The sequence below is a fragment of the Ostrea edulis genome, chromosome 2 (genome assembly GCF_947568905.1).
Source record: "Ostrea edulis chromosome 2, xbOstEdul1.1, whole genome shotgun sequence".
Classification (NCBI taxonomy): Eukaryota; Metazoa; Mollusca; class Bivalvia; order Ostreida; family Ostreidae; genus Ostrea; species Ostrea edulis.
Genome location: NC_079165.1, coordinates 81,804,903 through 81,827,539, shown reverse-complemented (window position 1 = coordinate 81,827,539; position 22,637 = coordinate 81,804,903). Strand labels below are relative to the sequence as shown.

Here is a 22,637-nt window from a genome sequence, read left to right as displayed (position 1 = left end):
GATTTTCATTTAACAGAGTTGATATTACAGTTTCTGGGTGACCAGATTTTCTTTTAACTGAGTTGATGTTACAGTTTCTGGGTGACCAGATTTTCATTTAACTGAGTTGATATTACAGTTTCTGGGTGACCAGATTTTCTTTTAACAGAGTTGATATTACAGTTTCTGGGTGACCAGATTTTCTTTTAACTGAGTTGATATTACAGTTTCTGGGTGACCAGATTTTCATTTAACTGAGTTGATATTACAGTTTCTGGGTGACCAGATTTTCTTTTAACTGAGTTGATATTACAGTTTCTGGGTGACCAGATTTTCTTTTAACTGAGTTGATATTACAGTTTCTGAGTGACCAGATTTTCATTTAACTGAGTTGATATTACAGTTTCTGGGTGACCAGATGGTGAAGGATGCTGGTTTGAACTGTCATTATGTGATTTCCAAGAAACCGGAGGGATCCCCAGTCACGGAGAGGGCGATTCCGTTAGCCATCTTCCAGGCAGAACCCAGTGTCACCAAACATTATCTCAGGAAGTGGCTAAAGAGCCCAAGCCTGTCGGATTTTGGAATTCGAGAGGTTGGACAACAGTTTTAAAAACCTATCCTAAGCAAACATTGCATGATTTTGTTACTATGATTGAACTAGACATGTTTTGTTTTAGATAAAAGTGTATATTTTTGATTAATTGAGGAAAGTAAGCCTGTCCTTGGATTGTGTCCTAGATAAAGGATACAAGTACATGTTTAGGGTCTTTAGTCATGATATATCACAGTTTTTCTATGCATTTTGTCGTGGATGTTGTCATGGTTATGAAGCACTTGCCTAGAATGTACCTATCTTTTGGACAGGTGAACTCTCTGATTTTGTGTAAACTATTGCAGATGACTCGAGAAGCACACAATCTCTCAAAGTGAAATTCTGGTCCTGATGTTTTTCATATATAAGAATTACAAGTGTACTACCAAATTTAGGCAGTTTTAGTTCCCAAAAATTCCCAAAATGATGTTAAAAAAAAAATTCCCAACAAATATTTTGAGTACATTCTACTAATGCATCAATATTATAGCATCTTGATGAGGGAGAACATTAGACAGTACCAAAATATTTTTGTCATTTAATGAAACATTTTTAGAACCCTTTGTAATGCTGATTTCATCACATGCGTGGCATGTTGCATAATTATACCCCACACACTGAGTTGTGGGGGATATAATGTTCTCACCCAGCTGTCCATTAGTTCTTTTATTTTCATCACAACTCCTCTGAAACCACCCAACAGAATTTCATGAAATTTTGATAAGGACTTTCTGTGTAGATGTGCATGTTCACTGGAAATTCTGATTTTATTTTTTTTCTGAGAGTTATGCCCCTTTTGAACTTAGTCTTGTTCTGAACAGAATTTCATGTCTACAGGAAATTCCAATTAGATTTTGTTTCTGGGAGTTACACCCCCTTTTGAGCATGGAAGTCTGGCTTCTGTATTGACTATTTGTATGAATATATCATAATATTGTAACACATAAGTTCTTTTTACCGTTTATTCACAGTTGTAGTGTAATATAATCAATCAATGACAGTGCTCCTATAAATATAAATAAATAAAAACACATTACAATTTGTGCTAGTGACTTAACCAATGTATAATATTTGCTTGACCTCAATCATATATACAAACATATTTCCTACACAAGAATTCATATGTAGTACATATATTATAAACATGCATAATTAGCAACATGAGCAGATAGCAATTGCAAAATGGAAAAAGGTTGTGAATACGCTAAGTTCACAAACCTAAACAAGGCACGCAATATCCGGCCCAAAAAATGGCCACAATGACAGGTCAAGGTCAACGCAATACACTGATCACCTACATGTAGACCTATTAATAAAATAAACACTGTAAATATACTGAAACACACATATAACTCGAACACCATTGTGTCACCGAAGTACATGTATGTAAAACTCAATTATATTCTCCCATTAAGTATAAATAGGAAACATTAAGCTATAACCTAGTTCTCAATTCTATATGTCTGATTAAAGAAAATGCTAAATATCGAATTCCGCTTTCTAACAGAATTGTTTAGCAAAGAATCTCCTATAATATCTTACACACGATAGTGAATCTATGCACTCAAAATATTCACTGACAAATTATTGTGTACTTGAAAATGACAAATATATCACCAAAAACTTACACAACATCAGACACGTCTTCGTTGTTCTGTATCTCGTGCAAAAATACCGCCAATGGCAGGTTCTATTATTACACACACTGACCAATCACTGACTGTCTTCATAAGTGTGAAAAATATTACACAAAATTATTTTAACTCAACAAGAGATGTTTTTACCAAAATTAATAAAATATGATACTTTTAAAAGTCAATTATAATTAATTTTACAATAATAATCAGACACACAGAATACCAAAAATATCTACGTAGTTGCAAAGTCTCAATGGTGCAGAGGTCAACGCCCATCGTCCATGACACGCGACCGCACCTCGGCACCCGGTTCAAATCCCATCCAATACAATTTATTTTTCATAAAAAAATGTTCTCCCCTTACAAAATGATGTTGGAGTAATGCCAGTTCCATATTTCTACATGCTGCTTTTCAAATAAACATTTTAAAAGATGTAAATCATTTTCATTCATTGTGGGTATGTGGGCTTGCTCACTTTTTGTTTTGTTCAAAATAAATATTCATGAGAAGGTTGGAAAAAACTACAGTTACGAAAAATCAATATTTATGTAATTGTTTTATTCATGGAAAAAATCAGCATTGATGAATTCCAAATATCCAAAAATGTTGGTGACTTTCTCCAAATCAATAAAGCATAGGAAAACTTAAAATTTGTAAAAACTGGGTCCCATTATAACCCATTTTCTTTATTTTTTCACTCTTCCAAACTCAAAATATTCATTATGTGTAGAAGCTGTCATATTAATTAGAAGTAATTTCTAATGAATCTTTGACAATTTACAAGGCCTAGTGGGCAGTGTGTACTATTAAAATCTTGATCTTATGAAATTTTTCAGTGTCCTGTGAACTTTGAGTTATCAAGAGTCACCTGTATGCACATACTTATATTTACTGTACACCTTGGATTTCATCAAGCATTGATTATGTTGGCAGAAGATGTATTTTTCTATTCAAGAATTTGTACGGAAAGTAAAAACTTAGTTTCATAATCATGTATCTAGCTGATTTAGAATGTTACATTAACAGATATTAGACTGGGAATACTACATAGAAAGATTGGGAAGCTGTGTTCAGAAAATTATCACCATTCCAGCTGCCCTACAACAGGTAACGGTTCAAAACTTGTCATTGTAAATGCAAGTAATGGATTCATTCGATTGCTTGATCAGGAATCTAGGTCTAGTTTGTCAACTACAATGGAAAACATGGTAATTTATGTATTTAGCCGTCAATCAAACTGAAAAATACATGACCCCCTAGGTTCAGGGTTGGCATTTTACCCAACTGGACCTATCATTTAGTAGACTTATTCAGTTAGACGTGCCTCAGTGTTCAGGCTCCAACTTGGTTATATTAAAAAGGCACTTTATCTTTATAGGAAATCTTCTTAACTTCTGGGCATCAAGGAGACAGAATGTTTGCATGATTATTGGGCATTGAGCCCTCTAACAAAATTGTAAAATTGATGATCCCAGGGTTCAGGAACCAGAGTGGGGCTAGATTGGTCACCAAGCAAACTGTATGATTATAATGAACAATGTGAAATTTATGACCTATGGGTTCAGGGATTAGGTCCCAGCTAAGATGGGGCTTAGATTATCATATGTTGAAAACACAATATATTCTAGAAAATCTTTACTCCTGTAAATCTAGCAGGCAAATAAATCATTTGCATGAATACTTATAATGAGCAGTGAGCCCTCTTTGAAAACTGTAAAACTTTATCTGCCATTTTAGAACGAATACAAAATGCATTTTTAGAACTTGAATACAAAAATCGTTTGTTGTTTTTTTTGTTTTGTTTTTTGTTTTTTGTTGTTTTTTTTTGTTGATGTGATCAAACTTACTCACCTATAAAAGAATTGTAAATTATCAATTGTTTATGATAGTTATTCCAATATACCCGACATGTACTACAAAGTATAAAAATGGAGAAGTTTTTATAAAAAAAAAAAAAAAAAAAAGCATGCAGATAATGCATACATGCCAACTTTTGAAAATCCCCATGGGGGATTTTGCGCGCGACGACCTTTTTTCAACGCTCAAAATTCACGACATTTTACCATGAAAATAAATATTTGTCTTTTCAAATAAAATATCAATCTAATCATTATACATGTATCATACATCAAGTGTGTTTGACCATTAACTATATATAAAAAAAAAACTTTGAAAGATATAGATAAGTATTTTATTAAAATCATCTATTCAGCAAAAAATCCTCTCCAACAAATCACATACATATTATCAAATAATACTTAAAGTTGCATCCTTTTACACCATATACACATTGGCTGGTCTATATATCAAAATTTAAATTAAAGCACATGCATTTAGGTACGCGACTACAAAGGTGATCTTGCTTGTCTGTAAACATGGGCTTGCAGAGTCTGGTGGAACAATCTGCATTACAACCATAAAAGGAGTGATCTGCCCTGCTATGAAGTTTGCGAACAAAACCTTTGCACCCATGACATCTGAAATAATTACCAGGAAAAACAAATCAAAATATACGTTTTTACTTGTAAAATATTAAAGGCTACTTGCTAATATAAAATTCAGTACAGACTTGTGCAAATTACGCATCACAAAGTCTATTGAATATTACACTATATAGACTATGTAGTACATCGCTATAGACAGATAGATTCGGGTAGCCTATATTATCATAGTTGGAAAAACATATTTTACGTACCTTTAATATTGCATTTTTTGGATGCTGTCAGCGAGAGGCAAAAATCGGGAATGTCCGATTGTTTGGTGGTGACACTATTATCATTGCCATTCACGTTTGTGTAAAGGATATGTCAATTTGAAATCCGTCTTCCCGATTAAATACTATCAAAACATGCTTCGCACTGTCCAATAAGCACCCCGACACAGGCAGACCAAGGAAATTACATCACTCCGATACCATGCGACACAGGTAAACAGCAATGGCTGACTATTGTCCCGATTTCTGATTGACCAGTTCAGAAATGACGCGGGATTTCAAATTCCGGTTGGAAATGGGGGTTTGTTGTCGTAAAATGGGAGATATTTTTAGAAAATCGGGATTTCGGGGTATTTTTGCAATCCCTATCGGGATTTGCCTTTTCAATTGCTTCAAATCGGGAAAATCCCGCATAAATCGGGAAAGTTGGCATGTATGGTAATGCTTTGATTTCTACAGACCCCAAACATGTATACTCAGGTGCCTCTTGTCTATGAATAACATCATTGAAATAAAGTAAACTTTTCTCTCAAATATTGATAGTTGTTTTTATGGGTTTATAGTGGGCCTTATGTAGAAAAAAAAATATGATTGGTTCATATTATGAAAGTAAAGTGATATTATGAAAGTAAAAAGAAATTAACAGAAACTATATCCAGGGGAGGACTACATTTTATGAGCTTGCTATATGATTGAATTATGCAAAAATGAAAGTTTCATAAAACTAGATCTACAGTAATATTGTATATGGGATTGCATGTATAATGTATTTACTGGTGTGTATTTACAATGTATAGGTGGCAAATCCAGTTCCCAGGGTGCCTCATCCACCATGGCTTCACAAGAAGTTAATGGAGAGGAATGACATCTTTAAACAGAAGAAGATTAGTGAAATCTTTGCACCAGCTCAAAGAAAGAAGACAGAAGAGGTAAATGTATACCAATTGCTGAGTCTCTTAAATTGCAGAACTTTCTGATCAAAATTTGTTTGGTATCATTGTAAACTTTTCATAATATCATCTTCTCCAGAGCCATTGTGCTAATTTCAACTTAGCACAGAGTATCCTTGGATTAAGGAGATTCAAGTTTGTTTATATGAAGGGCCATCTTCCCTTCCAAGAGAATTTAATCAAGAAAAGGCTAAACAATAGAGTGGGATCATTTGAAAATGTTTAATTTCTCAAAAACCACTGGGCCAGAGGAAGTGAAACGTATGTGGAAGCTTCCAACATAACGAAGTTTCAAGTTCACCTGAATCATGGTCCCCAGGGGTAAGGTGGGGCTGCAGTGGGGGATTAAAGTTTTACATGAGGAAAGATCTCAAGAAAGGCAGGGCCATGATTAGTCATATTGATATGCAGCTCAGGTGAGCTTTTCTTACCACCTGAAGTACAGCATCCATCTCTATCTCTAAGCTTTATACATTTTAGACTTCTCCTAACGCCAAGCCAATTTCAACAAAACTTGCCATAAAACTTCCTTTGGAAAGGGGGGATTCAAAGTTATTCATATGAAAGGTCACAGTTTTACATTTTCTTTTATCGCAATTCACCTTTGAATTAGAACGCTTTGGCCGATGTAGTATTGCGTTGTGTGACGACACAATTGAATCTGTTTGTAATACAATTGCGAAATCCAACAGAAACTCTCATTGGTCCATATGTATAAGTCCGCCCAAATTCCCTTATACGGGAGTAGTCAGCATTTGAAAACATGACGGCCAGATGCTAGATGGAAAAAAAACTTCAAAGGAAGAAAGAGAAAAAGTTGTATTCTTGTGTTGTTGTCTCATAAATGTAATATAAAAAAATTCCTAACATATTTTCCTACTATACTTGTGTCCAAACTTACCTTCAAATATTTATTAAAGCCCCATACGACCCAAAAACTCGATCACAGCTTTTGATGATTTCGTTCGTAGACGTAGCCATATTAGGTAGCCAGTCAATTCGAATCCCGGTTCATTTCCATATTGGCACAATAGCGTCTAGATGTGTACTAATACCCCACAAATATTTTAGCTAAATTGTTTAAATAATATACCACCCCAATCCTATTAAATGATAATTATTCAAATAGCTAAACTCACGGCAATGCGGCTTTCATTAGTCATGAGCGGCCGCGCCAGCCGGTCTCCATCTAATGTCCTTATGTAGCATATTCGTTCATCTACAGCTTATTTTACCTTTACAAAAACTGGTACAAAAATGTTTTAATTTCTATTAATTATTTGTGTTGATAATAAATGAAGAGCGAATACATAACTTACAACCGATTTTATGAATAGATATATACCAATAGCAAGAGTTCGAATTGACCGGCTACCTAACATGGCTACGTCAACAAACGAAATCATTTGAAGCTGCGAGTTTTCGGGTGGTGTATGGCTTTAGTGAATATTTGAAGGTATGTTTGGACGCAAGCATATAGTAGGAAAATATGTTAAGATTTTTTTATATTGAGTTTATGAGACAGCAACACAAGAATACACCGATTTCAGGCCTCAACCGTCCGCAGCTTTTTGTGACCCATATCGAAGGTTTTTATAAGAAGTGGATCTTTTCAGAGAGCTATGTACAGTTCTCGAGAAAGTGGGCGGGCTGTAATCGGCCAATGAAAACTCTTGCTGTATTACAACAAACATGTCATTCAAATTGTTCAATCGTCTCATTCAATTGTGTCGTCACACAACGCAATACTTTTTCGGGTAAAGCGTTCTAATTTAAAGGTGAATTGCGATAAAGAACCACTGATTAGATATAATGTAGTGCAGATTCATATTGGACTGATACTGGCTTAAATAGGGAATCAAAGAGAATATAAAGGAAATTTGATGGGGGGGAAAATATTTTCAAGAGTAGCAGTGCCACATTAAATCGTTGATATGCAAATATTCTGAATTCAGGTGGGATGGGTGTTTTTCCATGGACCCTGAGATAGGATGGAACTAAAATCAGGAATCTAATTTTACATAATACATGAATAGGGGGGGGGGGGTCATCTTCTTTAGAACAGCAAGGCCTTCTTGTTAGTCATATTGAGGATTCCCAGGTTGTGCAGATTCAAGTTCAGTTAAGTCACATGGGGTTAGGTTGGGGTCACCATATTGGGTAAAAATTTGTCATAGTATGAAGAAGGTGAAGATTATTAAAAATCTTATTCTCAAGAACAGCAAGGGTGACTCAGGTGTGTGTCAGGGCCCATGGGCCTCTTGTTATGAGATGTATTTGTTTTAATGATTCCGATTTTATTCCACAAGATTTCCTCAGAGAAAGAGCTGTTTTCACAAGAGGATGAGGCAAACCACACAGTGTCCGATATGGAGGACATGATGAATTTTAAGAAACCTGCAAATGGAATGGTGGTTAGTCACAAGAGGAAGAGAGATCGGTCGAGTATCGGAGATGTGGAGGCCAGCCAAGATTCCCAAGGCTCACAAACGTGGAGGGAAATACTAGGACCACCTCCTTCTATGGGAACCACGAAGGTGAGGGAACTGTCGAGTGCTATAAAAGAATGGATACTTAGAATTTTATACTGTATATGCTTGGCACTTGTATTCAATTTTTATGCCCCCGGAATCGGATTTTGGGACTTATAGTTTTTAGCTTCTTTGTCTGTCTGTGGCTGAAACTTTAACCTTGGTCACAACTTTTACACTAAATGAAGTAGAGCTTTCATATTTGGTATTGGTAATTCTTGTGGCATGACACCAAAATCTTTGACCTTGTGACTTTAACTTTGACCTGGTTTCACTTTGTGGTAATCCAGGGGCATCAGTGTTTCACAAACACATTTTGTTTCAATCTGACAGGGGTGTTTTGATAGGACTACATTTTGAGTTGTGTTGTGCCCTGATAACGCTATTTTTTCCACTTTAGGAAGAGAGACGGACTTGGTTGGAGTATCACAAGAAGAAATGGCAACTTCAAGCCAAGGATAGAACTGAGAGGAAGCGGAGGCGTGTGGAATTCGGAGACGTTACAACGGGGGCCTACCTGGGAGGGAACAGATCTGGTCTGAGTGGCTTCCTCCGCAGGACGGCTCGCAGTATCATGGACATGCCCTGGCAGATCGTACAGGTGGGGACTTCATTCCCCTGAGATGGAAGTTTTAGGCTTTAGTGTTTGGTTTATCTGTGTCTTTCCACAATTCATACCTTGCATTAGATTTAAGGGAGGCTCAATGTTCATGGGTAGCTGCATTTCACAAATTTCAAACTACAACAAAGTCATGATTTATCTCACATTTCAATGTACAGACACCATGTGGTGAATTACCTCCCAAGGGAACTGGATAATCCTCGAAAATTCACACCTCACAAATTTAAGGTCATACATTGAAGCCAATTTAGCTGAAATTGCATATGGCAATTCAGGGGTTTAGAGTATTTGTCTAAATCAAAGAATGTCATGCATAGATATTATCTGCTATATAATTTGCAATATCTTCCCACTTAAGGTAGGAACACTAGATCATCTGTGATATTTTAACTTTGTTCTGTTTTGTAATTCATTTTATGAATGAAAAATGTACATGTATTTATTCCATGTTAAAACATCACCACATCTGTTATGATTCATACGGAGTTGCTCATTTCTTTCCAATACATTTGATGCCATGTAGTGGGATACTTATGTGCAATGAAAAAATGATCCTTATCTTAATGTAACCAATTCTGCCTTTATTTCCTTATCAGCTGATGGAGACTGGACACCCTGGGCAGTTCAAACTGTGGGCTCTGATTGGAAATGATTTGCATGCCATGAAAGTCAATGTACCCAGGATATTTTATGTGAATCAGAAAACTCCAAAGGATGGAGAGGGTGCAAGTGAGTACTAGTGAACTAGTTAATGACCAGCTAAATTCTCAGCTACGGTATGAACCAGTTAATGACCAGCTAAATTCTCAGCTACGGTATGAACCAGTTAATGACCAGCTAAATTCTCAGCTACAGTATGAACTAGTTAATGACCAGCTAAATTTTCAGCTATGGTATTAACCAGTTGAAGACCAGCTAAATTCTCAGCTACAGTATGAACTAGTTAATAACCAGCTAAATTCTCAACTACTGTATGAACTAGTTAATAACCAGCTAAATTCTCAGCTACAGTATGAACCAGTTAAAGACCAGCTAAATTCTCAGCTACAGTATGAACTAGTTAATGACCAGCAAACTCGGCAGGCCTGGGATCAGTTACATAGCAATTTAAAGCATTACATCACCATTACTTGGAAAATTTGATATTACCATTACCCCTATTTTGAAATGTAATGCATTACATTGCATATTACATAACATACTGATACTATAGAAATGGCAGAAAAATTATTTCTTTATAATGATTTATGAATTTTAAATATAAAGGAAACCTAAGTGCAAAAAATATTCATCAATATTAGGAAATGCATTGAAGTGTAACAATATAGCTGTCGGAACTATCTCACTTCTGACAACAATATAATTGTAACGAGATAGCTATCTATAACCATCTCACTTCTGACAACAATATAATTGTAACGAGATAGCTATCTATAACCATCTCACTTCTGACACCATTGTAATATTGAATGCCACAGTCAGGATTTCGGCCCTTTCAGTATTGTCATTTACCGAGATATGATAGAAGAACAAAACATTTCATTTCAGTTCATGAATTTATTGAGTCTGCATTAAATAATTCTAATTACATTCTATGGCATAATAATTGATCATAATTAATCCAGGCTTCTTAAAGGACACATCGCATGTTTTTAAACTTTTTAATTTTTTCAGCAAAATTAATTCATTTCATGCCTAAAACTACTTTACATGTGTTTTAAATAAAACATTTTGCGTAGTTTTCGAGTTTGAAAGCGATGAAATTCAAATTTTGCGATATGCATATTTTCTTCGATAATTTACGCGCCATTATCTGTGACGTCATATGCGACCTCGAGCGAGAAGATTTGAAAACAGTTGTTAGCCATTTCATAAACATATTAGATTTAATTGACAAACAAACAATTATCACATTAACGGCTTGTAAATAACACTGCATTAGGGTGTTTTGTGCCGTTTAAGGGTGCACTTGCAGTCAGTAGAGAGGCTTTGAACTGTGTTTTTTTCAATTTTCGAAGGAAGGTATGAGGGACAAGACGTGAATATTTTTTGTCGGCACAACGACTTTGCCATAAAAAACCAGTAGAATTTGTCCCTGTACTTTTTTAAACAAGCACTTGGACAAAGACGTAGATAAACTGTGAGAAAATGGTTCTATCGAAGCTACGCACTGTTACATATAGGGCTACGGCTTATGCTTTCCGTTCTGCTTTCAAATTCAATACACACTCGCACCAACTGACCTTCACCTTGTAACAACATAAAGGCAGAACTTCGCTAGCAGTGTCTGCCAACTGGTAGTTTTAAAAAAAGAAATTTAAAGATAAAAGTTAATTGAACTTTCAATTATAAATAATAAAATATGATATTTCCCAACTTTGAATTGAATTATAATGCTTTCATTTTTTTAGGGACCGCGTACGTGTTTACAACAACAGCATGCCACGCTCCCACTTCCTAAGTAACAACGTGTAGATAACAAAAAAATAAGGATTAATAAAATTGCTTGAATAAAATAATTTAAAAGTATTGGGATTTTCACCATAAGTTTGATCATTTTTCTTTTCTTTTCGAAATGCACCCGTGACAGTAGGCCTAGTTGTCAATGATACATAATCGTATCATAATTTAGGTCTATCTAACTTCTCCAAAAATAAATTTAATAATATTTGCACTGTTTATTTTCAAAAAGCAACAACGCTAATTACAGTTGTTTACAGAAATGACATTACCAAATAGTGTTTAGACAGTGATCCCAAGTAAACATTATTTACTCGCAGATTTCATACTCGCTTTCCTCGCTACATTTGGGTCGCTATTTGTGTGCACTGGTGGCTAAAAGATATAAGACTCGGGAAATTTGTCAACATCGAAATAAATGTTATCCATGGTAAATAAATTAGGGCCCTAAAACCCGAGTTTTTAAAAATATCTAACACTACTTTTACAACAAGTTGATCGAACGAAGGTCGCATATGACGTCACTGTACCACGTGACTACCTATCTAATTAACTAGGCTTTTTGAAATCGGGGCTTAGATTTAAGTCCGTATTGTGGCTGATTATCGCAATACTTCAGCGAACGAACTATTACAATTAATTTCTATTAGCATAAGGAAGACAAAATGCATATAATTTTGTATACTTTGAAAACACGATATGTGTCCTTTAACCACCCCTAAGTACAACAAAGTCAGATTCTGAAATAATCAGAATATGTGACTTGTAGCCTATATTTAAAAAATATAATTAAAATGATTTCTACTAATTTAAGAATTTCCCCAATTTAGTCTGATCTCAAAATAATTGAGATATGTGACTAGTAAAGTGTAAAAATAAGTTAAATACAAATTCCTAACTTTAACTAGTTTAAATGGAGATTTAATTAAGATCGAATCCTGAAATAATCAAGATATGTGATCCCAATTAAATTCCCTATAAGCTTACTAAGAGCAATTTAAATCAATTAACAGTTGGCTTAATAAAAATATAATTACCAAAAACCCATTGATCTGTTCCAAAAAAATGAAAAATAGCAGACTGGCGAATTTACGGAAAACTCGCCTTATATACTCCGTAATAAAATCCGTATCTGACTCTGATACAAATTCGTATAGAAATCTACGAATTCGTATCAAATATTACGGAGATTTACGGAGAACCTATACGGAAAATAGTTCCGTAAAAATCTAGTAACTTCCATTACATTTAACAATAAAAAATAGGAATAGTTTCACTCATACGACATTAAACAATTAATTACATACCTTGTAGAAGTTCATAATTTGTTTTTACCGCCTCTGTATATATTCGCGGATCAAGGAAAAAGTTTGACCCGGAAGTATGACGTTATATCCCATAATGCAACATACATAGCAGAAACATGTAAACATTGTGAAGTGAAAGTTAACAGGATCGGGAATAAAACGAGAAATTACTATATGTAACCGTCACTACACTGCGAAATTGCATTTACAGGTAAATGGTAACAATATTTATCAGCTAAATATATTGGCCATGAATTAACAATCCAATACATAACTACAAATGAAGCACATGTCATCCGTACGACACACGTGGTGTTAACTCTATATTTTAAAACAAGAAAAATACTCTTGATACATCATAACTTGTTACTGTATGAACTAATAACTCAAAGAGAAAATACTCGTATTAACAATACATAATACCTATCAAACTCTATCTATTTCACTCTGACATCGTAATGAGATTAAGGGGTCGTTTCAAAAGTTCCTAATTAAAATTATCAAACTATACAGTGAAAACCTCAAATATTACAGAAGTGTTGACTTACTATACCTTAGGTATTGGAACTAAAATGTGTTCATTAAATACTGTTGACTCTTAAAGACAATATTCATGAAGTTAATCTTTTTGTTCATAAGGTTTAAAAGTCCATCACTAATTGAATTTAATCTATACCTCCAAAATATCATCTCAGATATTTGAAGTGATGTAAATGTAATGTGCATTAGGGGCGAGATCAAAAGTTCAATTGACAAAAACTAAATTCAGTTTTCACCAAGACCCCCCCCCCCCCCCCCCCTTTAAAACTAAATATAATGAATGTTGAAACTAATCAATTAACAAGTAAAAACATACAATTATAAATAACACTCTGTATACCTTTTCTACTGTTTATTCACAAATGAAAGTGTACATACATGCATTAAAACTATTTAATGTTCATAAAAATGTAATATTGTGTGGTTTTTAACAGCCACTTGTCTTTTTAGCTCACCTGAGCTAAAGGCTTAAGTGAGCTTTTCTGATCAGAATTTGTCCATTGTCTGCTGTAGGCGTTGTTGTAAACTGTTCACATTTTCATCTTCTCTAGAACCACGGGTCATTTTAAACCAAACTTGGCCAAACGCATCCTTGGGTGAAGGGCTTTCAAGTTTGTTCAATTGAAGGGCCATGCCCCCTTCAAAGGGGAGATAATCACAAAAATGTAAAATTAGGGTGGGGTCATTTAAAAATCTTCTTTTTAAGAACCACTGGGCCAGAGGAGCTGACATTTACATGAAAGCTTCCTGACATAGTGCAGATTCAAGTTTGTTCAAATCGTGCCCCTTGGGGGTAGGATGGGGCCACAATAGGGGATTAAAGTTTTACATAGAAATATAAAGCAAAATCTTTTAAAATCTTCTTCACAAGAACCACTGAGCCAGAAGAGCTGAGATTTACATAAAAGCTTCCTGACATAATGCAGATTCAAGTTTGTTCAAATCATGCCGGCCTCCGGGAATAGGTTGGGGCCACAAAAGGGGATCAAAGTTTTAAATAGAAATATGTAGAGAAAATCTTCTCAAGAACCATTGGGGCAAAGAAGTTGAAATTTACATGAAAGCTTCCTGACATGGTGCAGATTTAAGTTTGTAAAGATCATGGCCCCAGGGGTAGGTTAGGGCCACAATAGGGACTAAGGTTTTACATACAAATATACATGTATATGGAAAGTCTTCAGATATGAGCCAAGGTGACTCAAATGAGCGATGTGGCCCATGGGCCTCTTGTTTCTTTTTCAACTAAAGTGCCATCGATGTCAGATGACAGAAACTTACAGAAGATTTTATCCTCCTCCCCCTAAGTATTTGAATTTAGATTTTTATCCGACATCGATCTTTTGATCTTGCCCCTTACAGTATATTTTCTACAAGTAATGCATTATATTACCATTACTTGTAATGTGAAAATGGCCCATTACACATTACATCCCCATTACAATGAAGTTGGCTGTCATTGCATTACATGTACCATTACACCTTACCATTACCCCAGGCCTTGTACTGGAAACTATTTTGATTCAAAGAGAAAGCAGTTTTCATGACACATGCTTTTACATGTTTTTCCTCTGTGTGAGATCAAATGTAAGATGTTTGGCACACAGTGTTCTACAGATCAAACTGAAGGGTTAACACACCAATAGACTGGTAGGAAGGCCTTAAAACGTACATTTGTCTAAAATTACCAGGCTTTCTATCATGTGATAATCTTACAAGAACATTCCTAGTTTGGTTTTAACTTGCAGTGTGGAAAAAGGTGATGAAGACGCTACCTCGCTCCCATCCTGTGATGTACCTGTACGAGTACTCGGTCCCCGAGGATGTCTATCAGGAACATATCAAGTAATATCACCCAATGGGCGTACTGAATGTGTCAATGTTTATGTTACTTCTCTCAATTGTTCAATCCCCTAATTCTTTTGTCTTGATATTAAAGAAGAAGATTCTCGTCAAGTTGTATGGAAGGCACTTTGTTGTTGACAAGATGTTACCTTTTTACACTTGCTCTGTTTTTGTAGTGAGATTAATAGAATCCTTCATTAGTATAAGTGTGGGATAGGGAAATTCCACCGAGGGGACAGGATTTGCAGTCTAGGCCGAGGCTTTGCGGAGTCGTGAATCTTGTTCCAGAGGTGGAATTTTCTTATCCCACACGAGTAAATAATGAAGGATTATTTTTCTCACATTTTACCTACAGTTTAGTGCATAAATTTTGGAGCTTTTAGAAAATTCTAAATTATCAAAATCCTCATTTGAACTTCAATGCAAAAAATAATTAGACAGCCAGAAAGAGCATACCCGAAAATGGTTTACATTTGAAGTGTAAACTAAAAAAAAAAAATAACACCAAGGTTGTCCACCAGAAAGCTACATGTATATCAAATTGAAATTTATAGAAAAACAATTCAAAATATTTTACTTCACCGTGTAACATAAATCATAGAAAATATGACATCACAATCACATGGCTGTCTCACATTGGTAAAGTTGATCTCACACTGGTGATAATGTGAGATGAATACTTTTACCTGGCACTGGTGAGAGTGTGAGATGAGTACTTTTACACTTGCTCTGTTTTTGTAGTGAGATGAGTACTTTTACACTTGCTCTGTTTTTGTAGTGAGATAAGTGCCGATTTATCCTCTCCTGACATTGAGGGCGTGTACGAGACCCAGGTTCCACTGTTGTTCCGTGCCCTATGTAGACTAGGGTGTATCACCACAGTTAATCGTGACTTTGCTAAGTACATGCAGGGACGAGTAAGTAATACAGTTTTAAAAACTACAAATGTAGCAGATTGTAATGAAAATTGTATCCAATATTATCTCCTTTCCAAATATCATACAAATGCCATAGCTTGTGTAACTTTGTCAGAGGTAATCACACAATTTCATGCTTTTCTATTTGTCAGGAAACGGACACCTTTGACTTAGATCACCTGAACTTCCGAACTCTGGCACAGTTTTCCTACTTGGAGCCAGGCTCCATGAAGCATATATATTTATATCACCATGCATGGTATGTTATGATATGCCTACAAAAGTTACGGGTATGTAGGAATCACTGTTGTTTGTTTGACACTGTTTGTGGACCCAGAAATGTCTTGATGGAAAAGCATTAAGTGATCTAAGGTCTGAGGGATTGAGAGGAAAGTGTATGGTGAAACTGCATGGTACAGTGGAACCCCATTATTACGTTTTCCATTTTGTCACGATAAAATAACGTAATACCGGGGGCAACGTAATAAACGTTCCCAGTGAAATCCGTTAAAAATATCATTTGGAAATTGTATATCGTCCGTTGGTACTCCGTGAAGGGGTGTGTGAATATATCTTTACTGTTTCTTTGTTTAAAAGACTATGATACTTTGTTTTATTTACATCTTATCTTTAATGTCCGTAATTCTTCATGTTCTTATCCCCTTTCTTTATTTCAGTGTAGGATACATAAGGATGTTTTGATAAACGTTGCTTTTTCTGCATTCGTTTGGACCGCCATTTTGTTCAACTTTAAAACAATGCGTTCATGTAAATTTCTCTCAATAACTCGTTCCGGTTCGTATTCAACATTCGTATTAAAAAATAACAAAACATCGTTTTTATTAAGTTCTCTAATTACACAATACACAACACAATAAAAAAAATCCCACCCAAAAAACAACAAAACTATAGACACAAAACGCACACGATACCCAACACTTGCACACTTCTCACCAACGATAAACATGCACGGAGAACAATTTAATCGCAATCCACATAAAAAAATATATAATGATGCACGAAGATTTCATTTATAACGCTAAATGATGGCACTAAAATCACGTGCGCATCAAGGGATTTTAAAATATTCACTGAGGTAAATGCCGTGCACAAATCAGCCGATAGATGGGTGTATGTATGGACGAGATTTACGAACACCCAAGCTGCATCAAACAACGAACAATTTTTTTAATTGAACACCTTTAGTCACCTATGTCCAAGCAGTTACCCAAGCGGTTGTAACATTGCTACGATAAATTTTGTCTTTCTTGTTTGGTACCAAAGCTGTCCGTGAATAGAGTTTTAATAGCGAAGGTAATCACACTATGCTGAACACGCAGGTGGTTGAGAAATTATTTCTTTGATTATCAAAATATGAAAAATGAAGTAACTTTCATAGAGTACAATTTCTAAATAAACATTATTTAATTGTTTATCACTGGCTTCTATACGGGGTATTCACTTGTATTGATGTCGCTAGATCTATCGAAGCGTGATCAGTCAAGCGTCTCTAATCCCCAAACAGACCAGGAAATTTACGTGGTGACTGCCTTAGGCAGTCAAGGTGTGAATGGCTTATTATTTTGAGAATCACTATTGAATAATTAGGGGTTTATTACGTTTTTGTCGGAATATTTACAACGTAATACCGAGTCCCGGCATTTTAGGACAACGTAATAACGAGGTCTATTTTATATAGGTTTGTTAAAAAATGGTTTTGTGCTTTGAAATTCCAACGTAATATGCGGACTAACGTAATAAAGGGGGAACGTAATAACGGGGTTCCACTGTAGATACCAAAAAATTGTAGTTTCATGTACAGATTCCCTCCATGATGCAGGATATGTCATATACAGTTATCTAGGAGTTGTTTGAAATATGCATTTGTAAACTTCAAAATGTGAAAATCATATTGCTTGATGGCAAGACTATGCTATAGAAGTTCTGCATCACTTTGGCTGCAGTAGTGAATATAATTCTGTAATGTGGACATTGTAGTAGAAGAATGAAGGCAACTGAGAAAGCTCTGGAGATGTGTGTTGAGCATTTCCCGTTGGAAGCTATTCTATTTGAAAGCTGTTGTTAACATCTTAGGGGAGTTCATGAACTGATGCTCATGTTTCAGTGATATTAAAAAGTCAGCATTTCGGGTCTGTTTCCTTTTCAGTGGAAGTAAAATGGTGTTTGGAGTTTTCTTCCCCATGTCGAAGCGGGCTGTTGTTTACATAGTGGACACTGTAAGAAGTGACCAGATGCCAACCCTGACAGCTTTGTACAATGCGGAGAGAAATTCCAAGTAAAACATTTTCTAAAAATATTTTTCATTTGAGTTCGATATGCTCCCAAATGATATCTGAATGCCCCTTAGAAGCTCTGTTTAAATATATTTTATGTTGCTAGTTGAAATGACTGTAGGGTATGAATTTGTTCATATTTTGATTGCAGATTGACCAAGCTGGATGAGAATGACCTTCCCCCTGCTAGCCACACCTTTGAATACAAACTGGAAAAGGATGTCCGTCAAGTGTATAGGTCAATCCAGAGGTCACTGTCTGCCTACAAGGATGAGAAGCGGGGGCCCACATATATAGCCATCCAGTCACCCCAAGGTAACTTATAGTCTGCGAGCTTTATGTTTAGATGTTTTCTTTTCTGTTTGCATGATTGTCTCGTGAATAGAGATGGGTTTACATAGACCATCAGTGACATCCAGTCTAACTTATATTCAATAGAATATTGTTCTAATTACACTGTAAATGATGTGGAAATCCTGCTCGGAGTTGAATTTAGATTTACATCGCCATTCTGAATTTTTATTTTATTTAAGGAGATATAATACAAAAATGGTCATTGGTGAAATATAGAAGATATGTACAGCAATATTTTGAAATCGAACATTTTAAGGATGAATAGCGCCCCAAAGGAAACTGATGTGGATGGAAAGTAGAGGATATGTACAATGATATTTAGGAAATGAATATGATCAAAGGATGATAAGGGCCACCAAAATCAACATTCATGTGTTTGTTTGAACATTGAATGTAATCCTAACTGAGAAATCACTTAGAATGACAGTAAATATCAGAGACAATTTATGTGAATATGTATAGGACATGATCTCTTATAGAAATGAAAAAAGATTTAATCTTCAATTAGAATTCTGATATTTACCATGGAGGGGTCCAGAAAGCCAGTTAACATCCATAGTCCTTTACCATATTTAGTGAAAAGAAGTAGTTAGAAATAGAAAGTTAACTGAGAGAAAAAAAATTAGAACCCCTGATAAGCCTATGATCTACAGATTGGCATTTGTACAAAGTAACCCTACGAGCTAATCGGCAAGACAATAAGACTGATATTCATTTATGCATCTGTGTTTCCAAAGGAAATCAGCCATGCATGTATAGAATTCTACATAAGGATTTGTGTTTTCAGATTTCCAGCATCTGACATCCTCTATGCCTGGCCTGAATGATTTTCCACTTGTACCTATCCATGCAGCAGACAGGTCTGCCATATAGAATTCATCTAAAAACACCTGCTTTGATAGCGCTGCACGTTTTAACTGAAAAAAGTTTGATTCTCTTGTCATTGATTATGCAGGACTAAGCTGTTTGTGTTGTTTTACAGTGATCACATGTATAATGTGCTGGACTGGCAAAGAGTGGGATGTAGACGCATGATTCAACACTATCTCAATGTCAAGTTCATCCTGCAGGTGAGTGGGGTGTAGGTGCATTATTCAACTCTCTTTATAATGTTCATCCTCTTGTTGAGTCGGGTGTGGGTGCATGATTCAACTCTCTTTATAGTGTTCATCCTCTTGTTGAGTGGGGTGTAGGTGCATGATTCAACTCTCTTTATAATGTTCATCCTCTTGTTGAGTGGGGTATAGGTGCATTATTCAACTCTCTTTATAATGTTCATCCTCTAGTTGAGTGAGGTGTAGGTGCAGATTCTATTCTCTTTATAATATTCATCCTGCAAGTGAGTGGGGTGTAGGTGTATGGTTCAACTCTCTTTTTGAGGTCAAGTTCATCCTGCAGGTACATGTAAATAGATGGCAAAGCTTGACCTCAATGTCAAAGTCATGCACCAAGAAAATCTTGACATTAACACATCAGTGCCAATGTTTTACTGCAGTCAAATTGCTTTATATAAAGTTGAAACTTAATCTGATGTGAAGTTTGTAATGAGGTGTTCTTGTAGTAAATCTTTATGTTCCTCATCCTTGATGATTGTCATGGGAATAAATTAAAACCATGTCAACTTACTCCAAGACCAAATAACCTTGATGATTGATGGATAACCGCACATATTACAAAATCTATTTTTAGTCCATGACTGAGCAGTGTCGCTACTTGCACATCCCTCTAGGCAACTTCCCGACAGACATCACCATGTTTGGCTGTGACCTTTTCTTTGCTCGCCATCTACATAAACACAACCATGTGTTGTGGTGCTCGTCCTCGGAGAGACCAGACTTGGGCGGGAAGGAGGCAGATGATAACAGGTAGGAGAAATGGAATACATCCATTAGTGGCTACAAATTTACTTTGGCTGCAGTTTTAATTTTCGTCAATTGCATGCCAAATATTTGTGCAATTAGAATTGCAGTGAATGTAATTTAGCCATAAAATTCGTTTGAAATGGACATAAAATTTGTTAATTTTTAAACTGTAGGAAAAAAGAGATATAGGCAAGAAATTGAGAATAATCGGGGGCAAATTGTTTTTGAATATGTGCAGTACGAATGAAATTTATGTACAAGTATAGGTCTCATAAGTTAAGTATCCTATCATATTTATGTGTTCTATGTACATGTATAGGTCTCATAAGTTAAGTATCCTATCATATTTATGTGTTCTATGTACATGTATAGGTCTCATAAGTTAAGTATCCTATCATATTTATGTGTTCTATGTACATGTATAGGTCTCATAAGTTAGTATCCTATCATATTTATGTGTTCTATGTACATGTATAGGTCTCATAAGTTAAGTATCCTATCATATTTATGTGTTCTATGTACATGTATAGGTCTCATAAGTTAAGTATCCTATCATATTTATGTGTTCTATGTACATGTATAGGTCTCATAAGTTAGTATCCTATCATATGTGTTCTATGTACATGTATAGGTCTCATAAGTTAGTATCCTATCATATTTATGTGTTCTATGTACATGTATAGGTCTCATAAGTTAAGTATCCTATCATATTTATGTGTTCTATGTACATGTATAGGTCTCATAAGTTAAGAAATGGTATTGGTGCTCAGAAGAAACATAACCTCTTAGCTTTCCCATCTTAACCTTGAAGAGAACACAACAAAATGAAACACACTTTGCAATGCGATTATTTATTTTCTCACATTTATATTTTGTGTTTCAGGTTATGTATGGAGTTGGAGGAGAGTTCTATTTTCTCACATTTATATTTTGTGTTTCAGGTTATGTATGGAGTTGGAGGAGAGTTCTATTTTCTCACATTTATATTTTGTGTTTCAGGTTATGTATGGAGTTGGAGGAGAGTTCTAATGTTGAAGTGAATAACCCTGGAGCCTGTCCGACTGTGTGTGTAGAACTAGAGATCTCTAGTCTGGCTGTCAATACCATAATAAAGGTAACCTCGAAAAACAGCAATGTACTGATCAGATTCATGTAAATGTTTTAAAAAGAGCTCAATAGTCACGTAATACATGTACATGATAAGCCAGAGGAAGTGGCAAAGTATACAGTGATAAAAACTCACCGTGTTTTACTCTACAGGAAAAGTAACATACTATTGGAATTGAAATCATGTAGAACAAATTATTACAATTGTGCCAGTGTTGACGGTCAGTCATCTTGTGTAGTGTATTTGAGTGACAGTTGAGAGATGATTTTACAGTCTGCCCACGTGAATGACCAGGAGGGAGCCAGTGCAGTCAGTTTTGATACCCTGCCTCAGTCCTCTTTAGAGGAAATGGTCCAAGGTCAAGGTGCTGCCACCTATCTTGCCAGTTATGATGAAACAGCTCTCTGCTCTACCAGCTTCAGGTCAGTTATTGAAAAAAAAACCATCTTGGCTGCTTTGAAAACTGGTACATTTATCTTCATTAAAGTTTTTGATTAAGGTAACACCCAGATGAAATGCACTACAATTTTCCATTTGTCTTATATATTTCTCTTCTCCCCCCCCCATTCCCATTATGTAGTGTTTCTGTCACACATGTAAATTTCAGATCTTCTTGGGTCTGCATGCGTCTGTCATCATATACAGGTAAACTTCAATATCTCGAACTTGTTAAGACCAAAGAAAAACCTCGAAATATCTGAGAGTTCGATAAATCGAAGTTAATGAATTTGACACCAATATGTTTTATGTTGTATGTTGTTTTATTTGACAAGTAAATAAATGCACCTTTTAAAAGCGGTAAAAGTTTTAGTTCGAAGTTAGTTTTTTTTATACGTTTGCATTTGAATGTATATTGTATATCTATTACTTTATAATCAGTTATCGTGTTCGGTTCAGTCTTTCTGATACCCGGATTTGTGTTACG

At 35.4% G+C, this 22,637-nt stretch overlaps 1 protein-coding gene across 1 annotated transcript in view; it reads left to right on the top strand.

Moving 5' to 3' along the window:
* The window catches only part of LOC125680554 (DNA polymerase epsilon catalytic subunit A-like), a 117,689-nt gene that overhangs the window by 66,378 nt on the left and 28,674 nt on the right, over nucleotides 1–22,637 (top strand). The window contains exons 26-41 of the mRNA XM_048920236.2: nucleotides 383–574; nucleotides 3,239–3,319; nucleotides 5,723–5,854; nucleotides 8,185–8,412; nucleotides 8,807–9,007; nucleotides 9,625–9,757; nucleotides 15,081–15,177; nucleotides 15,956–16,094; nucleotides 16,247–16,353; nucleotides 18,262–18,390; nucleotides 18,540–18,703; nucleotides 19,530–19,602; nucleotides 19,725–19,812; nucleotides 20,432–20,607; nucleotides 21,604–21,718; nucleotides 21,986–22,134. Coding sequence (XP_048776193.1) covers nucleotides 383–574; nucleotides 3,239–3,319; nucleotides 5,723–5,854; nucleotides 8,185–8,412; nucleotides 8,807–9,007; nucleotides 9,625–9,757; nucleotides 15,081–15,177; nucleotides 15,956–16,094; nucleotides 16,247–16,353; nucleotides 18,262–18,390; nucleotides 18,540–18,703; nucleotides 19,530–19,602; nucleotides 19,725–19,812; nucleotides 20,432–20,607; nucleotides 21,604–21,718; nucleotides 21,986–22,134 — 2,204 coding nt within the window. The remainder of the gene's footprint in view (nucleotides 1–382; nucleotides 575–3,238; nucleotides 3,320–5,722; nucleotides 5,855–8,184; nucleotides 8,413–8,806; nucleotides 9,008–9,624; nucleotides 9,758–15,080; nucleotides 15,178–15,955; nucleotides 16,095–16,246; nucleotides 16,354–18,261; nucleotides 18,391–18,539; nucleotides 18,704–19,529; nucleotides 19,603–19,724; nucleotides 19,813–20,431; nucleotides 20,608–21,603; nucleotides 21,719–21,985; nucleotides 22,135–22,637) is intronic.